General features: G+C 40.8%; 1 protein-coding gene across 1 annotated transcript in view; it reads right to left on the reverse strand.

Annotated features, from left to right (window-relative positions):
• The window catches only part of znf618 (zinc finger protein 618), a 47194-nt gene that overhangs the window by 15220 nt on the left and 11673 nt on the right, over positions 1-20301 (reverse strand). Inside the window, exons 2-8 of the mRNA XM_084046739.1 lie at positions 11036-11486; positions 9752-9829; positions 8743-8787; positions 5128-5217; positions 4366-4452; positions 1273-1371; positions 220-309 (exon numbers count right to left, since the gene is read on the reverse strand). Of these exons, the coding sequence (XP_083902865.1) occupies positions 220-309; positions 1273-1371; positions 4366-4452; positions 5128-5217; positions 8743-8787; positions 9752-9829; positions 11036-11456 (910 nt within the window). The 5' untranslated portion in view covers positions 11457-11486. The remainder of the gene's footprint in view (positions 1-219; positions 310-1272; positions 1372-4365; positions 4453-5127; positions 5218-8742; positions 8788-9751; positions 9830-11035; positions 11487-20301) is intronic.

Genomic DNA, 20301 nt, shown 5'->3' on the forward strand with positions numbered 1-20301 from the left:
ATAGCCAGAGAAATCTTAACATGACAGAGATGCGTTCCCGGATTGAATGGTTTAAAAAGTTTTGATTTTGATGAATGGTGATTCAACAAACAGATTTTGGTCATAGACTTGGGACTCAAGCATGCACCCCCACAGTGTGAACGGCCAGCATAGTAGAGCGATTTCATGTAAATGATAGAGACACTATATCCAAGGGTTGCTTATACTTACTTGCCTTACCGGTTTGGCTGGGGACATATTTACTGATGATGTCCATATTCACACGCTTCTGTACCGGCGATGACTTCAATTCAAAGGGGCTACCTAGATCTTAGAGAGGATAACAGTTACAATTACTGAATGTATATAAATAAATAAAGGTATTTCCATGATATCGTCGCTGTCGGGCAGAAACCTCTTATCTCCATATTTTAACTTTGTGTTTTTTCGTAAATTAACGCCCTACGTGATCGTACTACGGGGTCACACAAAAGCATCAAAAGTAGCAGATCTGCAAGTTCAAAGCTTGCTTTGAGTGGTACTTCTGCAGTTTCTTTCATTTGACTCCTGAAAAGTAACAGTTTTGGACATACAAGGTTTCCACCCGACAGAGTCAATATATTTGTATACAGTATGGATGTGACGATATAACATTGGTGGTACTCAAATTCAACTACATCTTCTTGCCTGCCATTTTATCAAAAGCGTCACACAAAGAGAATTGCAGTGCTATATTCAACATCTACTTTTCCATTTAAAGCCCCCCTCCAGACAGTTTTACTTCCCGTTTTTTTAACCCCCTGCTTTTAGTGCAGTTTGTGGTTGGAAATCACGTGTCACACCACCATGGTAACAGGGCAGGACTAGGTTGAATTCTCACAAAGGCAACGGACTGTGAAAGCAACTGGTTTTGAGGTGGAATATTACTCTTCCACATACTGTATAAAATGAAACATCCGAAATTGTAGAGCCGAGATTGGCGCCAGAAACCTAGATTTGACGTCCAAGTAACCAGTCAGAGTGAGACAAGGTCATTTTAAGCCAAATACTGCTTCAGGAGGAGCTTGAGATGCTGTACTTTGCATTCAAAATGTTATCAAAAGTAGCAGATCCTACAAGCTGCTGCTTTTTGCTATTTCTGAACATAATGGACATATGAGGTTTCCACCCGACAGAGACGATTATGTTACATATTTCTATGTGAATTGGAACTTTGAATATGTTGGGTAATCACTAGCTTGTAACACCTGTAACGTTTTAGGTTGGTAATACTTTCATAGAAAAGCCACTCACCCGCCGTCGGTAGGCCGATGTGAAGAGCCACGTGTTCTTGGTATGGGTTGAAATACTTGTACTGCTTCCCGCAGATCGCACATAAATAGCTGCCTGATTCTGGACAAATAAAAGCAAAGAAAGTGATTATTATCACAATCCACGCAGACAATAACAGAGCGCATATCTCTGCCAGGCCAGGTGGCCTTAAGCTAGCCAGGGTTGTGTAAGTTGTGGGTTGCAGCCGCCAGGAGCAGAGGAAGCTGCGGGGGGGGGGGAGATAGTGTTTCTACGACACGGTTCAACTTTTCACATCTGTGGTGGCCCTCACGGGCAGAAGTGAAACCGCTTTTCTTTTTTTTATGGCGCTTGGGTGGCGCAGTGGTAAAGTAGCTGCCTTACACCGCTGTGGGTTGTGGGTTCGAATCCACCACGGTGCAGCAGCTTTGTCGAGCGTCTATCAATAACGAAAACAATTGGCCCGTGTTCAGGGGCGGATGATATCACTGCACGTATTCCTACGGGCTGGGGGTGGCACCTGTCAGCAGGGAGTGTTGCGCGGGAGGAGTAAGACGAAGGCTCTACGTCTTCCTGGTGGGGGCTCCTCACTGGCAGGTGAGTCAGGTGAGTCAGTAGAATAGAACAGCAGTGACAATACACTGCTGTGTGTGTGTGGGGAGGAATAAATTGGTACAACGACAAAATTGGGGAGAAAAAGGGCTAAATAGCACACACAAAAAAAAGAAGTGAAACCGCTTTAGGAGCATTTTTCTTTGTAAGAAATAGGGGAATTTTGGAAGCCAATTGCGGGTGCGATATTAAAAAGCCGTGTGACACTCATTGTCACATGACTCCCGAGGTCATGTGTACATACTTTGGTGAATATTGGTGTAAAAAGTAAATAAATAAAATAAAATAACTCGACAAATAGTTACATTTGACGCAAACATGTTGGAATTGTTTTTAATTGATGAGAAGTTGTGACTTTTTTTGTTTAAACTTTTTTGTTTTTTGTATGTACAGAAACAAAAAAAGGGGATATTTACTCGCGACCCATAAAAATGCGTCCGCGACCCAAACATGGGTCCAGACCCACTGTTTTGGGAAACAAGTGTTCCGGACAAGCCACAGACGGGAGGGAGGAAGGAGCTAGCAACTGCTATGTACCGGCAATGAGTTGCAATAGTCCAGCCGGGGAGGAAATTAAAGCATGAATCACTTTCTTCATATCAGAGACAAGAGACTTGGACTTGGTTTTGGGCTCTGTCTGTCTGTCTGTCTGACTGTGAGTTAGAAAACACTTCCCTTTACAACAGAGTTGATGTGCTTGTCAAATTTCACAACACGCCAAGATTTTTTTTTACATGTGGTTTAGTGAAGGAAGACAGTGGTCCAAGGGAGGAACATACGGTATATCATTAGTGCTGTCAGGGGAGCAGAATAGAACATTCTCCATGTTATTATCACTTAGCAAAAGTAAGTTGATTGTTACTACAATTTGTGAGGACTGTGGGGTCAATAATTGACCTTTTGTATAGGATAAACAGCAGCGTGCTTAAACCCTTAAAGACCTGGAACGCATCCGTGTAATTTTTAGATTTGAGCTAAAAAGCATTATTTTGCACTTTGGGCTATTCAAAAATAGCAGATATACAAGCTACAAGCTTGTAGTTCTGCTATTTTTGAAAAATCGAGAAAATGTGTGCAAATCTTTGAATATATATATATTTTTAAAGCGAACATTTTTAACTCAAATATTTGCTTCTGGGGGGTCTCTGGAACAAAATATTTTGAGATGGGGATCTGCGGCCAAATACATTTTCCTTCCTTCCTTGACATGAAAAAGATTGAGCACCACTGATATAGAAACATACCTTTTTCAGAATACTGTTGGGATTTAGGAGACATGTAGAATCGGCTTCAGGTCTTAATGGGTTAAAATAAAATTGACCATGACAGCTGTTCATTCCTTTGACAAGATGCCTAGCATCTTGTCAAAAGATGCCTAGCCCAAACTGTCAAAAGTCTCTCTTTAAGGAGGCGTGAGGTACAGTATATCACGCGAGCAGGCTGTGGGTTTCATATGGGAAACTACAGTATTTCCAGTAAACAAGGGAGGGACAGAGGCTTAGGCTGACATAATCATTAGTAGAAGATGAAATGCAGGATCTAATGTCAGCTAACGATCAACAACTTAATGTAAGAAAATGTTGGGGACACATTCAAGGCTGGCAGTAACCGGAGGATTAAGTATTACATTTACAGTGTCAAAAATTACTTTGGGCATTTAAAATGTTTTGGGACTGATATATACACATGTAGAAAGATACTGTAAGTACTGTGTAGCTCCAGCAGTTTTAACAGCATTTTGACATGTAGTCAAACTCTCTTAGAATGTTGCAAGATACTTTGTTTTTTAACTATCCATTAGATTTGAACAATTCCGACTGCAAATTCCACTACAAATGTGTCATATTTTCTAATCTTTCTTTGACCTGGAATTGCAATGTCTTTCACTCAAGTTCTATGGCTTCAGTCTGATGATGAGAAACTGCAGGAAATAAATAACTAGAAACAGGGTTGGCTACCCAGGGCCGGCAAACTTTGGAAGTCAATCATCACTCCAGAGATAATGTGTAGCTACTGATTTACAGTGGTGAGTATAAATGTTCTATACTTTTACTTCTACTCCACTACATCTCAGAGGCAAATATTACTCAGAATAATATTCCACTACAATTATTTGAAAACTTTAGTTACTAGTTACTTTGTAGATTTTGATTATTATTAAAAAAAAACATACCTTAACCACTTTAGCCTTATTTATACTTCGGCTATTTTCAAAAGATTTGTATGTATATTGAACTTGTGAAATGGGACATTATGCATAATGAGTCATTTTACTTTTGGTACTGAAGTACATTTTGAATATCAGACTTTCACTTTTAACTGAGTATTTTTAGATTGTGGTATTTATAAGTAAAACTTTTGAGTACTTCTTCCACCATTGCTGATTTAAGTAACCGACTCGCAGGACCAAAAACAATCTCTACCTCCTGCCATCCCGTCCTGGCGAAGATAACAATACAGTCAAACCAAACAGACGTGACTTACTTGGTCCAATTTTCTTATAGGGTTCAACTGGCATTTCTTCTTTGAGGTCATCCACAGGTAAAATAACCTGTTGGTGTTCATATGGGTCTGAGGAGAGAGCAAGAAACACCATTATATCATTAAAACTACCCCATGTTTATGCAGATATACTATTATTTTTTCCCGGTACAAAGAACAAATAAGTTATAGCCATTTACTATAAACACTTAAAGGGATAGTTCACCCAAATAATTACTTTTTTTCTATAGATTACCCCATGGAGACTTGAATTCATGGATATTTTTTGGTTTTTGTCACATTCCTAAGCCAATAATTTGATGACCAGCGGACCGGTAGGCAGCGGTTCTGGTAGGAGACACAAAGGAGACTCTTTGTGTCTCCTACCGGAACCGCTGCCGGTCATCAAATTATTGGCTAGCCTTAGGGAATGCGACAAAAACAAGAAAATATCCATTAATTCAAGTCTCCATGGGGTGACAAATCTGTAGAAAAAAGTCATTTTGGGGGTGAACTATCCCTTAAGCCCTACTTCATAAATAGCTGAGATAGCCGATCTACAAGCTCACAACGCGTCGTGGCACGTTGCGAGCTTGTAGATCTTCTATTTTTGCCATTGTTTAAATGTGAAAACTGGTCAAAAACAGACGCCAGGGTCAAAGTGCTTATAAGTGCATCAAATGATCAATAAAGCAAGCTCACCTTAAAAAGTGTAGGTAAAATGCAACCAATCTGGCCATGAATTAGATTAAAAAGCCTAATTACCATCGACTGCATGCAGATCTCGGTGCTCCTGGAAGCAGCTGTAGTACTTGTACTTCTTGCCACAGATGTCACAGGAGTAGCGGAAGTTATCTACAGTTGGGACATCACACAAAGAAACACACAGTTTTGTTTCTGTGACGCATAGTTTGTCTACAGCAGGGGTCTTCAACTTTCAGTTTTTCAGGCCAAGGACCCCCCCTAGCTGAGAGAGAGATGAAGCAGGGACGGACCCCCACTATATTGTATAAAATTGTGTTTCAGATTAAACTTCTTTTTTTTTTTTACTTGGTCTGTTTTGTTCCCCCTCTTCACCTAGAGTCTAGACCTAATACCTCTTTGCCAAAAATAGCCAATCTACAAGCTAAAGTTCTCCTCAGAAAAGGGATGCTAGGGTTGAAGTGGTTAATGTAAAAAAAAAAAAAATCCTATCGCACAAAGATTTGGCGGACCCCCTGTAGTAACTCTGAGGACACCCTAGGGGTCCCGGACCGCCTGTTGAAGACCCCTGGGTCTACAGTGGTTCTCAACCTTTTTTGGATCAGGGCCCACTTGAAAATCCTGAAAGTGTTCATGGACCACCCATCAATTGTGTTGTGTTACAACTATTCATGGACTGTTAAGATGTGCATGTTAAACAACAAATAAGCTGCAACAGCTTTTCCTTTTCAGTGACTGATGGGGGAAAAAAAATGTAAAAATGGAACCTAGGTAGGTATATAGAAATAAAGTTAGAGAAGCTAAGCTAAGGCTAGTATCGTTACCGTCGGGCAGAAACCTCTTATCTCCATATACAAACTTTTTCGCAAAATAACGGCCTACTTGATCATACTACAGCGTCACACAAAAGTAGCAGATCTGCAAGCTCGAAACGCGAGATCGATCAGATAGAATATATCAAATACAGGGCGACCAATCATTACATATTAACAGCATACTATGGGATACAATAATAGTCATTAGAATTGATAAGATAAGATTGAGACATGCCATCATTGCCATGGAGGTTCTATCAAATCCCTGGAAAATAAATTGGGGTTATAAAGAGCAATAAAAAGCAAATTTGACTTCACATTATCATTTTTTCCCCATAGTAACACGTTATCTGCAGACCGTGTTCAGCCACTCTGGCTTGGCTAAGTTTGTAGAGGGGTGAGATAGGACAGGGGGAGAAAGGGAAATAGATTATCTCTACATAAAGGAGTTCTCGACATCCGCTGCTGCTATATAAAGCAGACGGTGTGACATGGAGGGAGGTATTGTATATAGGCCCGCATGGCAGCCAGCCGGCACAAATGAATGACTGAAGAGATCCTTGACACAAATCCAGTGGAATGAGCCACTGACTGACTGAAAAAAAAAAGAGAAGCACCACGACACTGACAAACTTGTCACGGAGGCAGGTGGAGAGGGTATTGCTCCAAAACGGCATATTGTTGCTGTTGTGTAGAAACCTCATACTAGGGCTGACCTTCGATTAATTTCTTAAAGTCGAAGCTTCTGGGCCTAAAAACGATCTTCAGCCAATCAGGAAAAAGTACCCATTTATCAGCTTCATTATTATAGTGTCCAATTTTGTCTGCTTGTTTCTTTGTGTCATAATTTCCAATTTGACTTGTTTATCCTGTGTTCTGTGTTCTCTCTCCTGATTGGATAAAATTGGTATCCCAACCTGGAATTGCATTTTCTGTTTTATCAAGCGCTGGAGGGACGGGGAGACCCCTCTTACAAACAGTCTATATCAATTAGTACTATCAGAATATAAAGCAATTTCACAATTATTTTTCAAATTTTAAGTTTAAATTTCAAACATGATTAGAAATGACAAAAATTGTCGATCTTCAAGCTCACAACCTGTAGATAGGCTATTTTCGCTGCTTTGGCGTGACACTATCGTACGACGGAGTAGAGCATTAATTTCCCCCATAAAAACATTTGAAATATGGAGATACAATGTTTTTTGCCTGACAGCGACTGACTAAATGCCAACTGGAGACTATTCCTTCAACTGGTGTCATGCATCAAAACACACACGTCTGATTGGATAAGCATTTACTATGGTCACCGATTCCTTTCTCTTAATATTGGAAAACATGTTAAAGGCAGGGTTCCCACACATTGTAACAAGGAATTTTCAACACTATTCCATAACTTTTACAAAGTATTTTGAGGCTTTTTCACCTGTATAATATCAATGCCCCAAGACAGACTGGAAAGAAGGTGTCACGTGGCAAAAATAACTGATTTACAAGCTAACAACATATCACAATGTAAAATGTTGCTATTATTTTTAGCAGCATATACATTAGCAGCAGATATTTCACATAATGTTAGATATGTTTTGGGACATGTTTTTTTATGAACAAATAGCCAAAAACACTGTATAACATTTTCTAAAAGCATTAATTCCAAACCTTTTCCACAGCTGGAAAACAGTTTTTTCTAATTTCAAAATAATTCCAGGAATGTCATGACCGTGGGAACCCTGTAAAGGAGTAGTAGACCCAAAAACATACTTGTTTTCTATCAATTACACACCCCATGAAGCCTTGAATTCATGGAGATGTTTTTGTCACATTCCTGAGCCAATAATTTGATGACCGGGTCATCGGTCAGTAGGAGGACTCAGTATGAGACTCTTTGAGTCTCCGCCCGTCATCAAATTATTGGCTTAGGAATGCGACAAAAACAAAACAAATCTCCATGAATTCAAGGCGTCATGGGGTGTGTATGAATGAATAGTCTCGCGTGGCCAGACTGTTGCCTCCCACAATTTTCAAATGTTTCCGGTCATACAGTCTGGGACTCGGAAGCCTCCTCACCACTTCCGTTTCGTCTTTACAGTCGCGTAAATTTATCCTGATATAAATCCAAATCATTTAAGTATATTTAGCTTGCTGCTTAGCAGAAATGGAAATTAAAAAATAAAATGTAAACATATTTTGAACTAAATATGAAATATGGAGATACGAGGTCTCTGCCTGACAGCAACGATTTGCAAAGTCCAACACTGCCAAAATGTTAATGCCAATTTGTAAAATGTGCAAAACATGTCATGGTTAACCACATGAGAACAGTGGTTAACCATTTACAAAGGGAAGCATGCATAATAACTGTAAAAACTGACTTTGGTAGCAATATTAGTAAAATATTGTTGCTTAAATACTTAGGAAATACTGTCATGAGTTTGGAAAATAACTTAACATGATCTGTTGGCCATATCCCCCACCACCCCTACTTGAAGAACTTTTCTGTCATTTTATTTTCCATAATGATTATAGTGTTGTTGAGTGAACAGGGCAAAAGTTAACTTACACACAATAAAATCCTGAGTCTTCATTTAACCACAAATGGACCCTAAAGAGGATTTTACCGTGTATACATTCAAAACTGTATCACCGTGGTGTAAACTAGCCAACTATGAGATTCTCAGGGGGAAATAATCAGGTGTAATGTATTTATTTAGAAATACAGGGGGAAAATGAATACATACTTGGCCTCATTAACATTTCAATTCTAAATGTCAAGAAAGCCCCAGTGTGTGTGTGTGTGTGTGTGTGTGTGTGTGTGTGTGTGTGTGTGTGTGTGTGGTAGATGAATGTCCAGAGGTAGACTCACTGTTAGGTGTTGGGGGTGGTCCATCTCCAACCATGATTTCTGACTCTGCAGTGAGAGGAGGAGACAAAAACAAAGAGTTGCAATCACAGACAATGTGATAAGATGAATGGTACAGTTTGTGTTAAGACCTGAGGCCGATTGTACAAATGCCTTCCAAATGAGTGGTTCTCAAACTTTGTGCCATTTCCTAACACTTTGACGATTTTTCCAAAACAGTAGATATACAAGCTCGCAGCGCAGCACAAAGTGCCGTGCTGTGAGCTTGTATATCTGCTATTTTTGAGAACCAATGTTATAAACCACTGTTCTAAATCCTAAATCACTGTTCTAAATCCTAAGTATTTCGAAAAATGTATATTGCTTTATATAGCTAAAACCAAAAATGTCCCGGTTTTAACAGGTTAACAGCACACAAACCCAAGTCTCACATTGTGATGATTCAGTTTTAACATTAAAACCATGGGGAAAAACAAAACAAAAACAAGATACAAGCTGGGCTCAGACTGCAGTGCCCCAACCGGGCACCTGTTCGTGGTTTCCCACCCACGAACGCGGCCAATTGTGTCTGTTGGCACGGACGGGCCGGACCGAGCCGGATGCACCGCGGAGGAGTTTGAGCCCATAGTGTCTGCCATGGTGGGCGGGAGTTTTACCACTGCACCGCCCGAGCGCACAAATCAAATTCTGTCAAAAATACACGAGTCACGTAAAGGTGGCATATAATTTTAGACGCATACTTTATATGCCACTAGAACAGGATTTTGTTAACCCATTAAGACCGGGAACGCATCTGTGTCAAAAAAAATAGCAGATATACAAGCTCATAGCGCGGCACTGAGTGCCGCGCTATGAGCTTGTAGATCTGCTATTTTTAAATATCCAAAGAAATCCAAAAAATGACACAGATGCGTTCCCGGCTTGAATGGGTTAAAAATAGATAGCGTCATGACTCAATTATTCTGTGGCATTCCACAAACAGCCCCATATGCCGTCTGAAAAGATGTCTTACCTCGGTGTGCCCTGACATGTGTCTGAAAACAGTTGTAGTACTTGTACTTTTTCCCACATACCCCGCACACATAGGAACCTGTGTGAAAAGGCAAAAGCACATTGCAGAGAGCGTTATAATCAATGTGTAAAGCCCGAGTTATACTTGGTTTGCGCGTCTTGCCGCGCACCGAATCTGAACCCGTCTGCCACCTCACAACGTGTCTCGCTGCGACATTGTGAGCTTGTAGATGGGCTAGTTTCAGTGTGCGACACGGGCACACCAGGCTTACTGTATCTCCAAATAAATACACTGTCTCCATATCAAATAATAAACATATTTTAGGATGATTTAGCTAGCACACTGGGTCCAACTTCTCTGCTTAGATAAAAAGTCATTACTGTTTTAGGAAAAAAGCACACTTTGAAATGGACAAATTTGGCTTTAGGATGGACACGGCCAGCAGCGCTGGTCCACTATGTACTGGCAGGCAGCCATTGAGGCTAATGGTCCAGGTCTAAATAAAGCTGTTGTTAAAGTCATGCCATAAAACATATGCCCTTTTTTGAATTGTATCATGCTAATCGTGGCCTAAATCGTATAACGTAGGTAGATATAGAGCATACTAGAGTCATTTAAAATAGTCTAGTAAAAATAGACTGTTTTAAATAGTATGCCTTAAACTAATTTGATTGCATTTTGAGCCAATTAATCTTCTCCAGCTACCAAGATTCATCAAGGTTTGTTTAGTGTCAGTTTGGGCAGACGGCACTCTTGAAAGAAAGTACTCCTGCTCTTACTAAATTAATTTTATGCAAAGATATAACTATAAACATACATATATATATGTATACTGATAATGTCACCTGGCATACAATGTCAACAACACTGGGATTGTAAGTATCACACACACAAAAAGAGCTTGGTGCCGCAATATTCACACTGCACAAATGAACCCTCCAAACAACTAAGACTTAAAAAGAAACCTAATCTAATACCACCTCGTGAAGAGACCTGGGTTTAGCTTTTATCATTGGGGTGTGAAATCCACTTCCAGTGTTCACATGGGGCCAGAAGAGTTTGAAGGTCACCATGGAATGTTACAGCATAGTTGGTTCTAAATAAGAAGGACGTAATGCAAAAAAAAAAGAGAGATCTGAGGTGTGAGTTAACCAGGGAGATAAATGTGCTCCTCCAAAACTCTTCAGGGGTCAGTCAGTCATGTTTGGACAAGACAGACAAGACAGACAAATGACTGTATGCTCTCACACACACACACAGAGACAGACGCACACACACACACACCTATGCATGAGTCTGTGTTCTTCGTTGGGGGAGCAGAACCAAGCAGGGCAAACATACCCTGGGTCTGAGGTCCGCGGTCATTTCCTCCTATGACCACACAGATCTCGGCAGGGTTGCCGTCCCCGACTTTCCCGTTACTGGCCACGGGAATCACGGGTGGCCTGGTGGGAGTTATGGGCGATACTGGAGACACGGGAGAGATGGGAGACGCGGGGGTCTCTGGCTCTTTCTTCAGTGTGACAGGCGTCAGTGTGACGGGCCCAGCGGTGGGACTGGTGGTGGCGTCAGTAGCAGCAGCGATGGCCGAGACGGTAGCTATGGCTGGGACAGGTGAGGAGGAGGAGGGGCCACCATCTCTGGCCCCGCCTCCTGTATCCACCGGCTCTTTCTTCCCAGGACTGGGTGCCTCTGGAGCACTCATAACTCAGCAGCCTCCTCTGGGCCAGTGCTACTGCAAAGGAGGGGGGAAAAAGAAAAGGGGGACAGTGAGATAAAAGCAGTGGTTCTGAAACTTTTTCGTGCAAACGGAGGACCCCCAAATTGATATATATATTTGGTCGCGGACCCACCCAAAAAGGTTTTGTGCCAGCCCCCCAATAGGACAGAAAAGTGAGGACAACCACTCTTGCTATTCTATAAAAAACATGACTATAGAATGAAGAGTTTTACGGCCTTCAGAAAGCTATAGCACTGGTCCTCAACATGGGGTCCAGGGGGTCCAGTGGTTACGTGGATGCTTTCCCAGTTGTAATGGGTTAAGAGCCAAAATGGATCGTTACGGTTCTGTAACTCCAATAGTGTAATATGTGGTTCCAGTGAGTTGTCTCTCAGAGTTAAATGAACACTGAGGGTTATACAGTGTAGGTTGGTACTGGTAGTCTCAGATATAAAACATTGAATCAAATGGGGGTCTGTGTACTAATGCATATCAAACCCGGGGGGTCCTTGTAAATAAGTTGAGAATCACTGGGCTTATACCGCAGCATGCTGACAAAGAACAGAGGACAGAGAAAAGAGGAAAATAATAAATAAAGATTATGTAAATAAGCTCTGGTGTACAGTGGCTTCATTGTTTACATTTGACCTTTGATGACAATAAAATGCAGAGTGTCTTGGCACCCAAGTGCTCTAATTTCAGAAATATCCAAATTAGACAACTTTCTATGCGGTATGGGACTATAAAGCAGCAGGGCTTTGTCAACAGAAGGTGGTCAGAATGCAACCAAGCAAAACAGAGTAATGCCAGGATGACTGATTTTAGTGGAAAGAGGGGAAATTACTCTCCTAATAATAGCAACACCAAACGGCAACAATGAGCCTTTTCATACGCCAAACACACCTTTTCTTGGAAACGAACTGATGAACAACACACCTCAGCAAACAGGCACAATAATTAGCTCATGTTGACACTATTCATAAAGTACCATTTTAGATTGTTATTTCACCTAAGACGTGATTGTTTTTACACGAAGCTCACTGCAGGTGGCTGAACAATACAATGGGTGACTGGTTACGATTAGACCAGTGGTTTTCAACCTTTTTCATGCCAAGGACCCCTAAATTGATATACATTTGGCCGCGGACCACCATCTGAAAATGTTTTGTGCCAGGGACCCCCAGCAGCAAAGATTTGAGTTAAAAATGTATGTAATGTATCGTAAATATATTCAAAGATTTGCACACATTTTCAAGATTTTTCAAAAATAGCAGATCTACAAGTTCATAGTGCGGCACTCAGGGCCGCGCTATGAGCTTGTATATCTGCTATTTTTGAATAGCCAAAGCTAAGTGGTTAAAATGATTCAGACACTATGTTAACTCATTTTGCTGGGGACCCCCTGGTACCCCCTCAAGGACCACTGGTGGTCCACGGACCACTGGTTGAAAACCACTGGATTAGACAACAAAGTATAAAGGGAGAATGATTAAGACCGCGTACAAATTAAAATATATGTCATTCAGGAGCTGTCTTGTTTCGTTTTCTGTACCTGGCACCTGCCACTGCCCTTCCCAATCTTACTTTAATTTATACTAGGTGGTCACAAATAAATAAGCTCTTAGCTCGACAACATAATGAATCTAGTTTTGCTCTTTTTTTTCAGAATTTATGTTTTAGGGGTGCGCTCACACCGAACTTTAATTCTGCCTATGCTGCAGATTCTGCCAATGCTTTTCAATGGGAACGGAGCAGTTTGTTGCCATTTGCAGATTTCTGCAAAAAAAAAAACGCTCCGTTCCAATTGAAAAGCATTGTCAGAATCCTCCGCATAGGCAGAATTAAAGTTCGGTGTGACCGTACCATTAGGACTGTTTTTTCCAATGATTTTATTATAGTGTCTGCCTAATTAGTGGCTAGCACTCTAGCCTCACCTAGCCTTCTGTTTATTCAAGGATGGATTTCAAGGTGCAATAAGTGATTTTCTTTTGTTAAATAGCTTTATATTCTGATAGCAATCATTGCTAAGGAGCGTTTGTTCAGTAACAGGGGTCTCCTCGTCTCTCCAGCTTTTTATTAAATAGAAGATTTTCGGGTCGGGATACAAATTGTATCCAGTCAGAAGAGAGAACTCATACAGAAGCTTCCAGTAATTGGTCCTCACTAATGCTCAATGAGTTATTATGTAATTCCATCAAACAGTTAATCATCTCTTCGGGGGCAGCCTACTGATCATTTCCACCTAGAATGATGAAAAATGGGTGATCCGTCCAAGTTATTCTGCCAACAATAAACAAGTGAAATTGGAATTGATGACACAAAGAAATGAGCGGACAAAATTGAAACTGGAACACTATAAAATGTCAGCTGATAAATGTACTCTCTTCTGATTGGATGAAATTGACAACCCACCTAAAAATGTATATTCTGTTTATTAAATAGATTAAGAGACGGGGAGAACCGTTATTGAACAAACACTCTATAGAGTAATGATTACTATGTGAATATAGAGCTTTAACCTTTTCACAAAAATGTTTTTGTTATAACCATAAAATATAATACTGTATGATGACTGTCTTTTACTACAGTATTATAATATCATTGTAGAATGGAAAACACAATACTGTAATTACCCATGGCAAGGGTGCGAGGCATCATTTCACACTATGATGGCATACACTACAGTGATAAAAATCAATAATTTCATTCCTTCGCTGCAGTTTTGCTGGGGTCATATTTATCATGCAATCATGAATAGTTCAATTAGTTTTAGAAGGGCTTGTTGTCCGCTTACCAATGATTTCTTTAGTCCAAGCAAATGGGCCACAAGTATGTTTCTGGTATTCAACCTCCTAAAATGTTTATGTCCCCCCCTCCGCCCCCAGCCCCCCTTTTCTCTTCCCTTCATTGGCTTCCGGATGCTGCCTGCGCCCAGTGCTAAACACCGCTGTTGGCCTAGAAGGCAACCAAAGGCATGACACCCTCATACCTAGATGATCCCAACCCTATGACCCTTCCCGCTCAGTTAGATCAGCGAACACAGGAATGCTGTTCAAGCCTTCCGTTAAACACCCTGGACAACACATTCTAGACTCTTCTCCCTCCTGGCTCCCAAACTGTGGAATAAACTCCCCATTTGCAGTCAGAACTGCAGACTCACTCCCATTTTCAGCCATAGTCTTAAAAGGAGTAGTTCACCCAAAGAAACAACTACACACCCCATGAAGCCTTGAATTCATGGAGATTGTTTTTGTTGCATTCCTGAGCCAATAATCAAATTGGCTCAGGAATGCGACAAAAACAAAAAAAATCTCCATGAATTCAAGGCTTCATGGGGTGTGTAATTGATAGAAAATAAGTATTTCTTTGGTCGAAATACTCCTTGACTCAGACTCAGAATTCTTTAACAAGATTCCAAAGGCAAATGTTGCATTAAAGTCTGGGACAACTTATACTCTGTAATGACTACGAGCCACTACAGGCAATGATGGATGATGACAAATGTAAGGTTGCTCTTGGTCAAAGACTGATGTTCAGTTAGGTTAACCCGGTAAAGACATGAGGCCGATACTACAAAAGCCTTCTAAATCAGTAGTTCTCAAACTGTATTTGTGCCAAGGACCCTCAAAATGTTTCAAACACTTAACAAAAGATGTTTTAAAAAAAGCAGATGTACAAGCTCGCAACACGGCACGAAGTGACGCACTGTGAGCTTGTACATCTGCTATTTTTAAATTGCCAACGCTAAAATCTGTAAATGAATGGGTTAATAATGCAATCCATGTTCCTCTTTTAGCCTATGCCTACACAGTTAAGACAGAATACTATCAAGTGTAACCTCTTCTTCCTAGTGGTATGCACTGAATGAGTTACCACTAATAATACATCCATGTCCAAAAATAACCACCCAAGTGGAAAATTGCGGCACTCCAAAAATAAAGGATGCAAGACTTAAGGGCTCCGATACAAAATCTCTTAATTCCGGCTAACGCAACGTTTCGGCCATTAGCCTTCCTCAGAGCAGATAAGAAGTCTTCATCCATGTCATTTCCAAATAAATTGTAGATTACTGCAATTTTCCAACTTGAAATGTCAAAATGTCAAAATAAGTATGTGTGTTTCAGATGGCTACTGAAGAAGATGGTGGCAGAATGTTACTATAAAAAACTACAACAAAACACAACCACTAATACAAACACTACCATCACAACTATAACTATAAAACTACTACTACAAATAATAAATAATAATAATAATAAAAAAGAAGAAGCAGCAGCAATATATTGGCTAATATCTTAGCTATGTATTGTTATGTTATAACCATTAAATACCAGTTAAATATAGTTAATAAGGCATGACTCACCCAACAGAAATGTCGAGCAAGTCACCCCTAACCTACAATATCTAAGAATAGTAGCATATCAGCATATTAGCATTATCACCTGTCAAATTGCAATGAAAAATGTCAGCTGCACCACAAGATGTAAAGGAACAGGCTGTACTGTCCATAGTTTTACACCCAGGCCAAACAATAAATACTTTGTGTGTGTTTTAAAGGAGTTGACCGGGTCATCGATCAGTAGGAGACTCTTTAGTCTCCTACTGACCAGCCACCTGGTCATGGAATTATTGGCTCGTCACTTCGTGCCGCGCTATGAGCTTGTAGATCTGCTATTTTGGAAAAATCTTGAAAATGTGTGCTTAAATTTTTTAAGCCAAGATGTTTAACACAAATCTTCTCTTCTTGGGGTCCCAGGCAAAATCTTTTCAGATGAGGTCCACATACATATCATTTTATATATCACCTTGATATGAAAAAGTTTGAGATCCACTGCTTTATTAGTCAGAAACGTAAAACAGCACGGAGGTACAGCAAGACATTTAGGCTAAAGGGATAACACAACAAAAGCCCTGGGGACTCAGTAGAGTGCACACTGCACACCACCACTATGCAAACTGTCAACAAACTCAAGATGTGGCATTTCCACCGTGGAGGAATGATGTAATTCCACCAAAAAGTTAATCATCTCTTTGGGGCAGTCTACTGATCATTTTCACGAGAAAAAAGAAAAAAAAGATCAGCTCAAGTCATTATAATCTTTCACCTTTACAACACAAAAGTTAATAAGGTCTTCAAGGCAGACAGACAAACAGGCAGACTGACAGAGCTTCATTGATCCTGAGGGGATTTCAGCTGCTTGACAATGGAATAGGGCGACAACATATCCACACCGTCCAAGGTAGGTATTTATACCCTATAAGGGAGGTAACAATATAACTTCTTTCATATCAATAGTGTTGCCAGGAAAGGAGCTAAACTCAGCATAACACCCCCCACGCCCCAGGGTCCCATTTCTTACAAAGGAAAACACCATATGACATGAATGCAACATCCAATCAACCTCAAATTAGAATCACATGTTGAGGATACTGTATTGGACGGAGGGTTCGGATACTTTAGGTTTTTAAGGATTCCCTCTTAACGGTCCGATTCATTAACGGTTCCCTTTTACGATTCCTATACAGGGTTCCAAATGGACCCTAGGCTTACATCATACATTTGGTTCCATTTGTATGCTCTCAGAGTTACAGGCATGTAAGTTACATGCCTGTAACTCTGAGAGTGTTAAGGGTCCATTTGGTTCCATTTGTAAAGAGTTATGGTGGTCCTTGAAATAAAAAAAATTGTGAGAACCGGCGCTATTGTAATTGTATAGCAGACCTGAAGTCCACATACCAGCTCTGACAGTGTGGTAAACAAAAAAATACAGGAAATCACAATAGGAAAAGCCTAATTTCTTTCTTTTCAATATCACCTTCTATCCCGGGGGACCCCAGCTACATTTCACATCACAATCATTTTAACCACTTTATTTGTTGGCTATTAAAAAATAGCCGATGTACAAGCTCACAGTGAGCTTGTACATCGGCTATTTTTAAACTTTAAAAAAAATAATCTTGAAGGTATTTTTTGAACATAAATGTTCTATTTTGGGGGGTCCTGGCAAAAAACATTTTCAGATGGGGTTCTGTGGCCATTTACATCAATTTGGGGATCCACCCATCTGACCACTTGTGGCCTGGGCCGTGAACCAGAAAAGGTTGAGAATCACTGTGTTTGTGTTTCCCAAGTTTGCGGGAAGATCAATTCCTGTTTCAGAATGACGGCTGCTTGGTGCGCCTGCCTTACCAAAGTGATCTTCTAACTGTTTACATGATGTTTTGCATAGTATTGTATATACCCTGGACTCTTTTAAAATAGGCCTGAAAACGTTTTTGTTTCAGAGGGCATTTTCATGTTGAATTGTTGTTTAGTCATATCTGTTTTTAAACTGTGCTTTTTAACTTTATATGATTGATGATGTTTTACCCTGTGGCACTTTGAGATTCCTTGTGAATGAAAAGTGCATTACAAATAAAATGTATTATTATTATTATTATTATCATTATTTGTCTGTCATTAAATGTTTCGATGAATTAGTACAAAAGACCCCAATGGAAACTGCTAATAAAGTATTCAATCAATCAATCTCTCCTCTACCCCCGTCTTACCACAGTGATCTGTCCTCTACCCCTGTCTTACCACAGTGATCTGTCCTCTACCCCTGTCTTACCACAGTGATCTGTCCTCTACCCCTGTCTTACCACAGTGATCTGTCCTCTACCCCTGTCTTACCACAGTGATCTCTCCTCTACCCCTGTCTTACCACAGTGATCTGTCCTCTACCCCTGTCTTACCACAGTGATCTCTCCTCTACCCCTGTCTTACCACAGTGATCTGTCCTCTACCCCTGTCTTACCACAGTGATCTCTCCTCTACCCCTGTCTTACCACAGTGATCTGTCCTCTACCCCTGTCTTACCACAGTGATCTCTCCTCTACCCCTGTCTTACCACAGTGATCTCTCCTCTACCCCTGTCTTACCACAGTGATCTGTCCTCTACCCCTGTCTTACCACAGTGATCTGTCCTCTACCCCTGTCTTACCACAGTGATCTGTCCTCTACCCCTGTCTTACCACAGTGATCTCTCCTCTACCCCTGTCTTACCACAGTGATCTCTCCTCTACCCCTGTCTTACCACAGTGATCTGTCCTCTACCCCTGTCTTACCACAGTGATCTGTCCTCTACCCCTGTCTTACCACAGTGATCTGTCCTCTACCCCTGTCTTACCACAGTGATCTGTCCTCTACCCCTGTCTTACCACAGTGATCTGTCCTCTACCCCTGTCTTACCACAGTGATCTGTCCTCTACCCCTGTCTTACCACAGTGATCTGTCCTCTACCCCTGTCTTACCACAGTGATCTCTCCTCTACCCCTGTCTTACCACAGTGATCTCTCCTCTACCCCTGTCTTACCACAGTGATCTGTCCTCTACCCCTGTCTTACCACAGTGATCTGTCCTCTACCCCTGTCTTACCACAGTGATCTGTCCTCTACCCCTGTCTTACCACAGTGATCTGTCCTCTACCCCTGTCTTACCACAGTGATCTGTCCTCTACCCCTGTCTTACCACAGTGATCTCTCATCTACCCCTGTCTTACCACAGTGATCTGTCCTCTACCCCTGTCTTACCACAGTGATCTGTCCTCTACCCCTGCCTTATCAAAGTGATCTCTCATCTACCCCTGTCTTACCACAGTGATCTCTCATCTACCCCTGCCTTATCAAAGTGATCTCTCATCTACCCCTGTCTTACCACAGTGATCTCTCATCTACCCCTGCCTTATCAAAGTGATCTCAATGCTACCCCTGCCATCCTATCTTACTCCAAACTACCCACTAACATAATGTCCATCCATAGTGTCCATCCTTTACATCTTTTAAGGTCCAACTAAAAGGATGGATCATGGACAATCAAATGTTAACATTTTTAAATAGGTTTACATGTAGTTTTTTTAGGAGTCTCTGGTATTTTAGGTCAAAATAGGCCTATTTTACTGTTGCTTTTTTTCTCTTCTGTTTGTAACCTTTTCGTCATGTTTATATATGCTCTTTTTGTAATGTTGCTCGCTTTCTGTATGGGGACTACGGATGGAAATTAGCATTCTTGCTAAATCCGGCGTAATTACATTGCATTGTATGTGTGGTGTTCATTAATATGTGCTGTCCCTCCCAAATAAACATAATACATAAATACCTTGCCACAGTGACCTCTCCTCTACCCCTGCCATCCTAGTAAAAACTATATTGAGAGACCGCCATGGTAGAAACCGGAAGTTAGTGGACTAGTAGGACTACTGTACACAGAGCCACTCACCACTATTCTCGGATATCGTTTCTGTCGGGCAGAAACCTCTTATCTCCATATGCTAATTTTTAAAAGTTTTTTACCCTCCTTGATCATACTACAGCGTCACACAAAAGCATCAAAAATAGCAGATCTTCAAGCTCGAAACGCAGTGCGAAGCGACGTGTTTTGAGCTTGTACTGTTAGATCTGCTATATTTGCCATTTTTTAACCTATTTCAATCCGGGAACGCATCTCATCATTTTTAGATTTCTTTGGCTATTCAAAAATAGCAGATATACAAGCTCATAGCGCGGCACTCGTGAGCTTGTAGATCTGCTGTTTTTTTTGAAAATCATGAAAATGTGTGCAAATCTTTGAATATATATATTTTTAAAGTAAACATGTAACTCAAATACTTCTGGGGGCTTCTGGGGGGTCCCTGGAACTAAATATTTTGAGATGGAGGTCGGAAGCCAAATACATATCTAAAAATGTTTTCTAAATCCTAACAGTATGTTTCTATATCAGTGGTGCTCCAACTTTTCCATGTCAAGGACCACCCAAAATGATATGTATTTGGCTCGCGGACCCCCATCA

Source organism: Gymnoscopelus microlampas (genome assembly GCF_963454915.1).
Source record: "Gymnoscopelus microlampas genome assembly, chromosome: 21".
Classification (NCBI taxonomy): domain Eukaryota; kingdom Metazoa; phylum Chordata; class Actinopteri; order Myctophiformes; family Myctophidae; genus Gymnoscopelus; species Gymnoscopelus microlampas.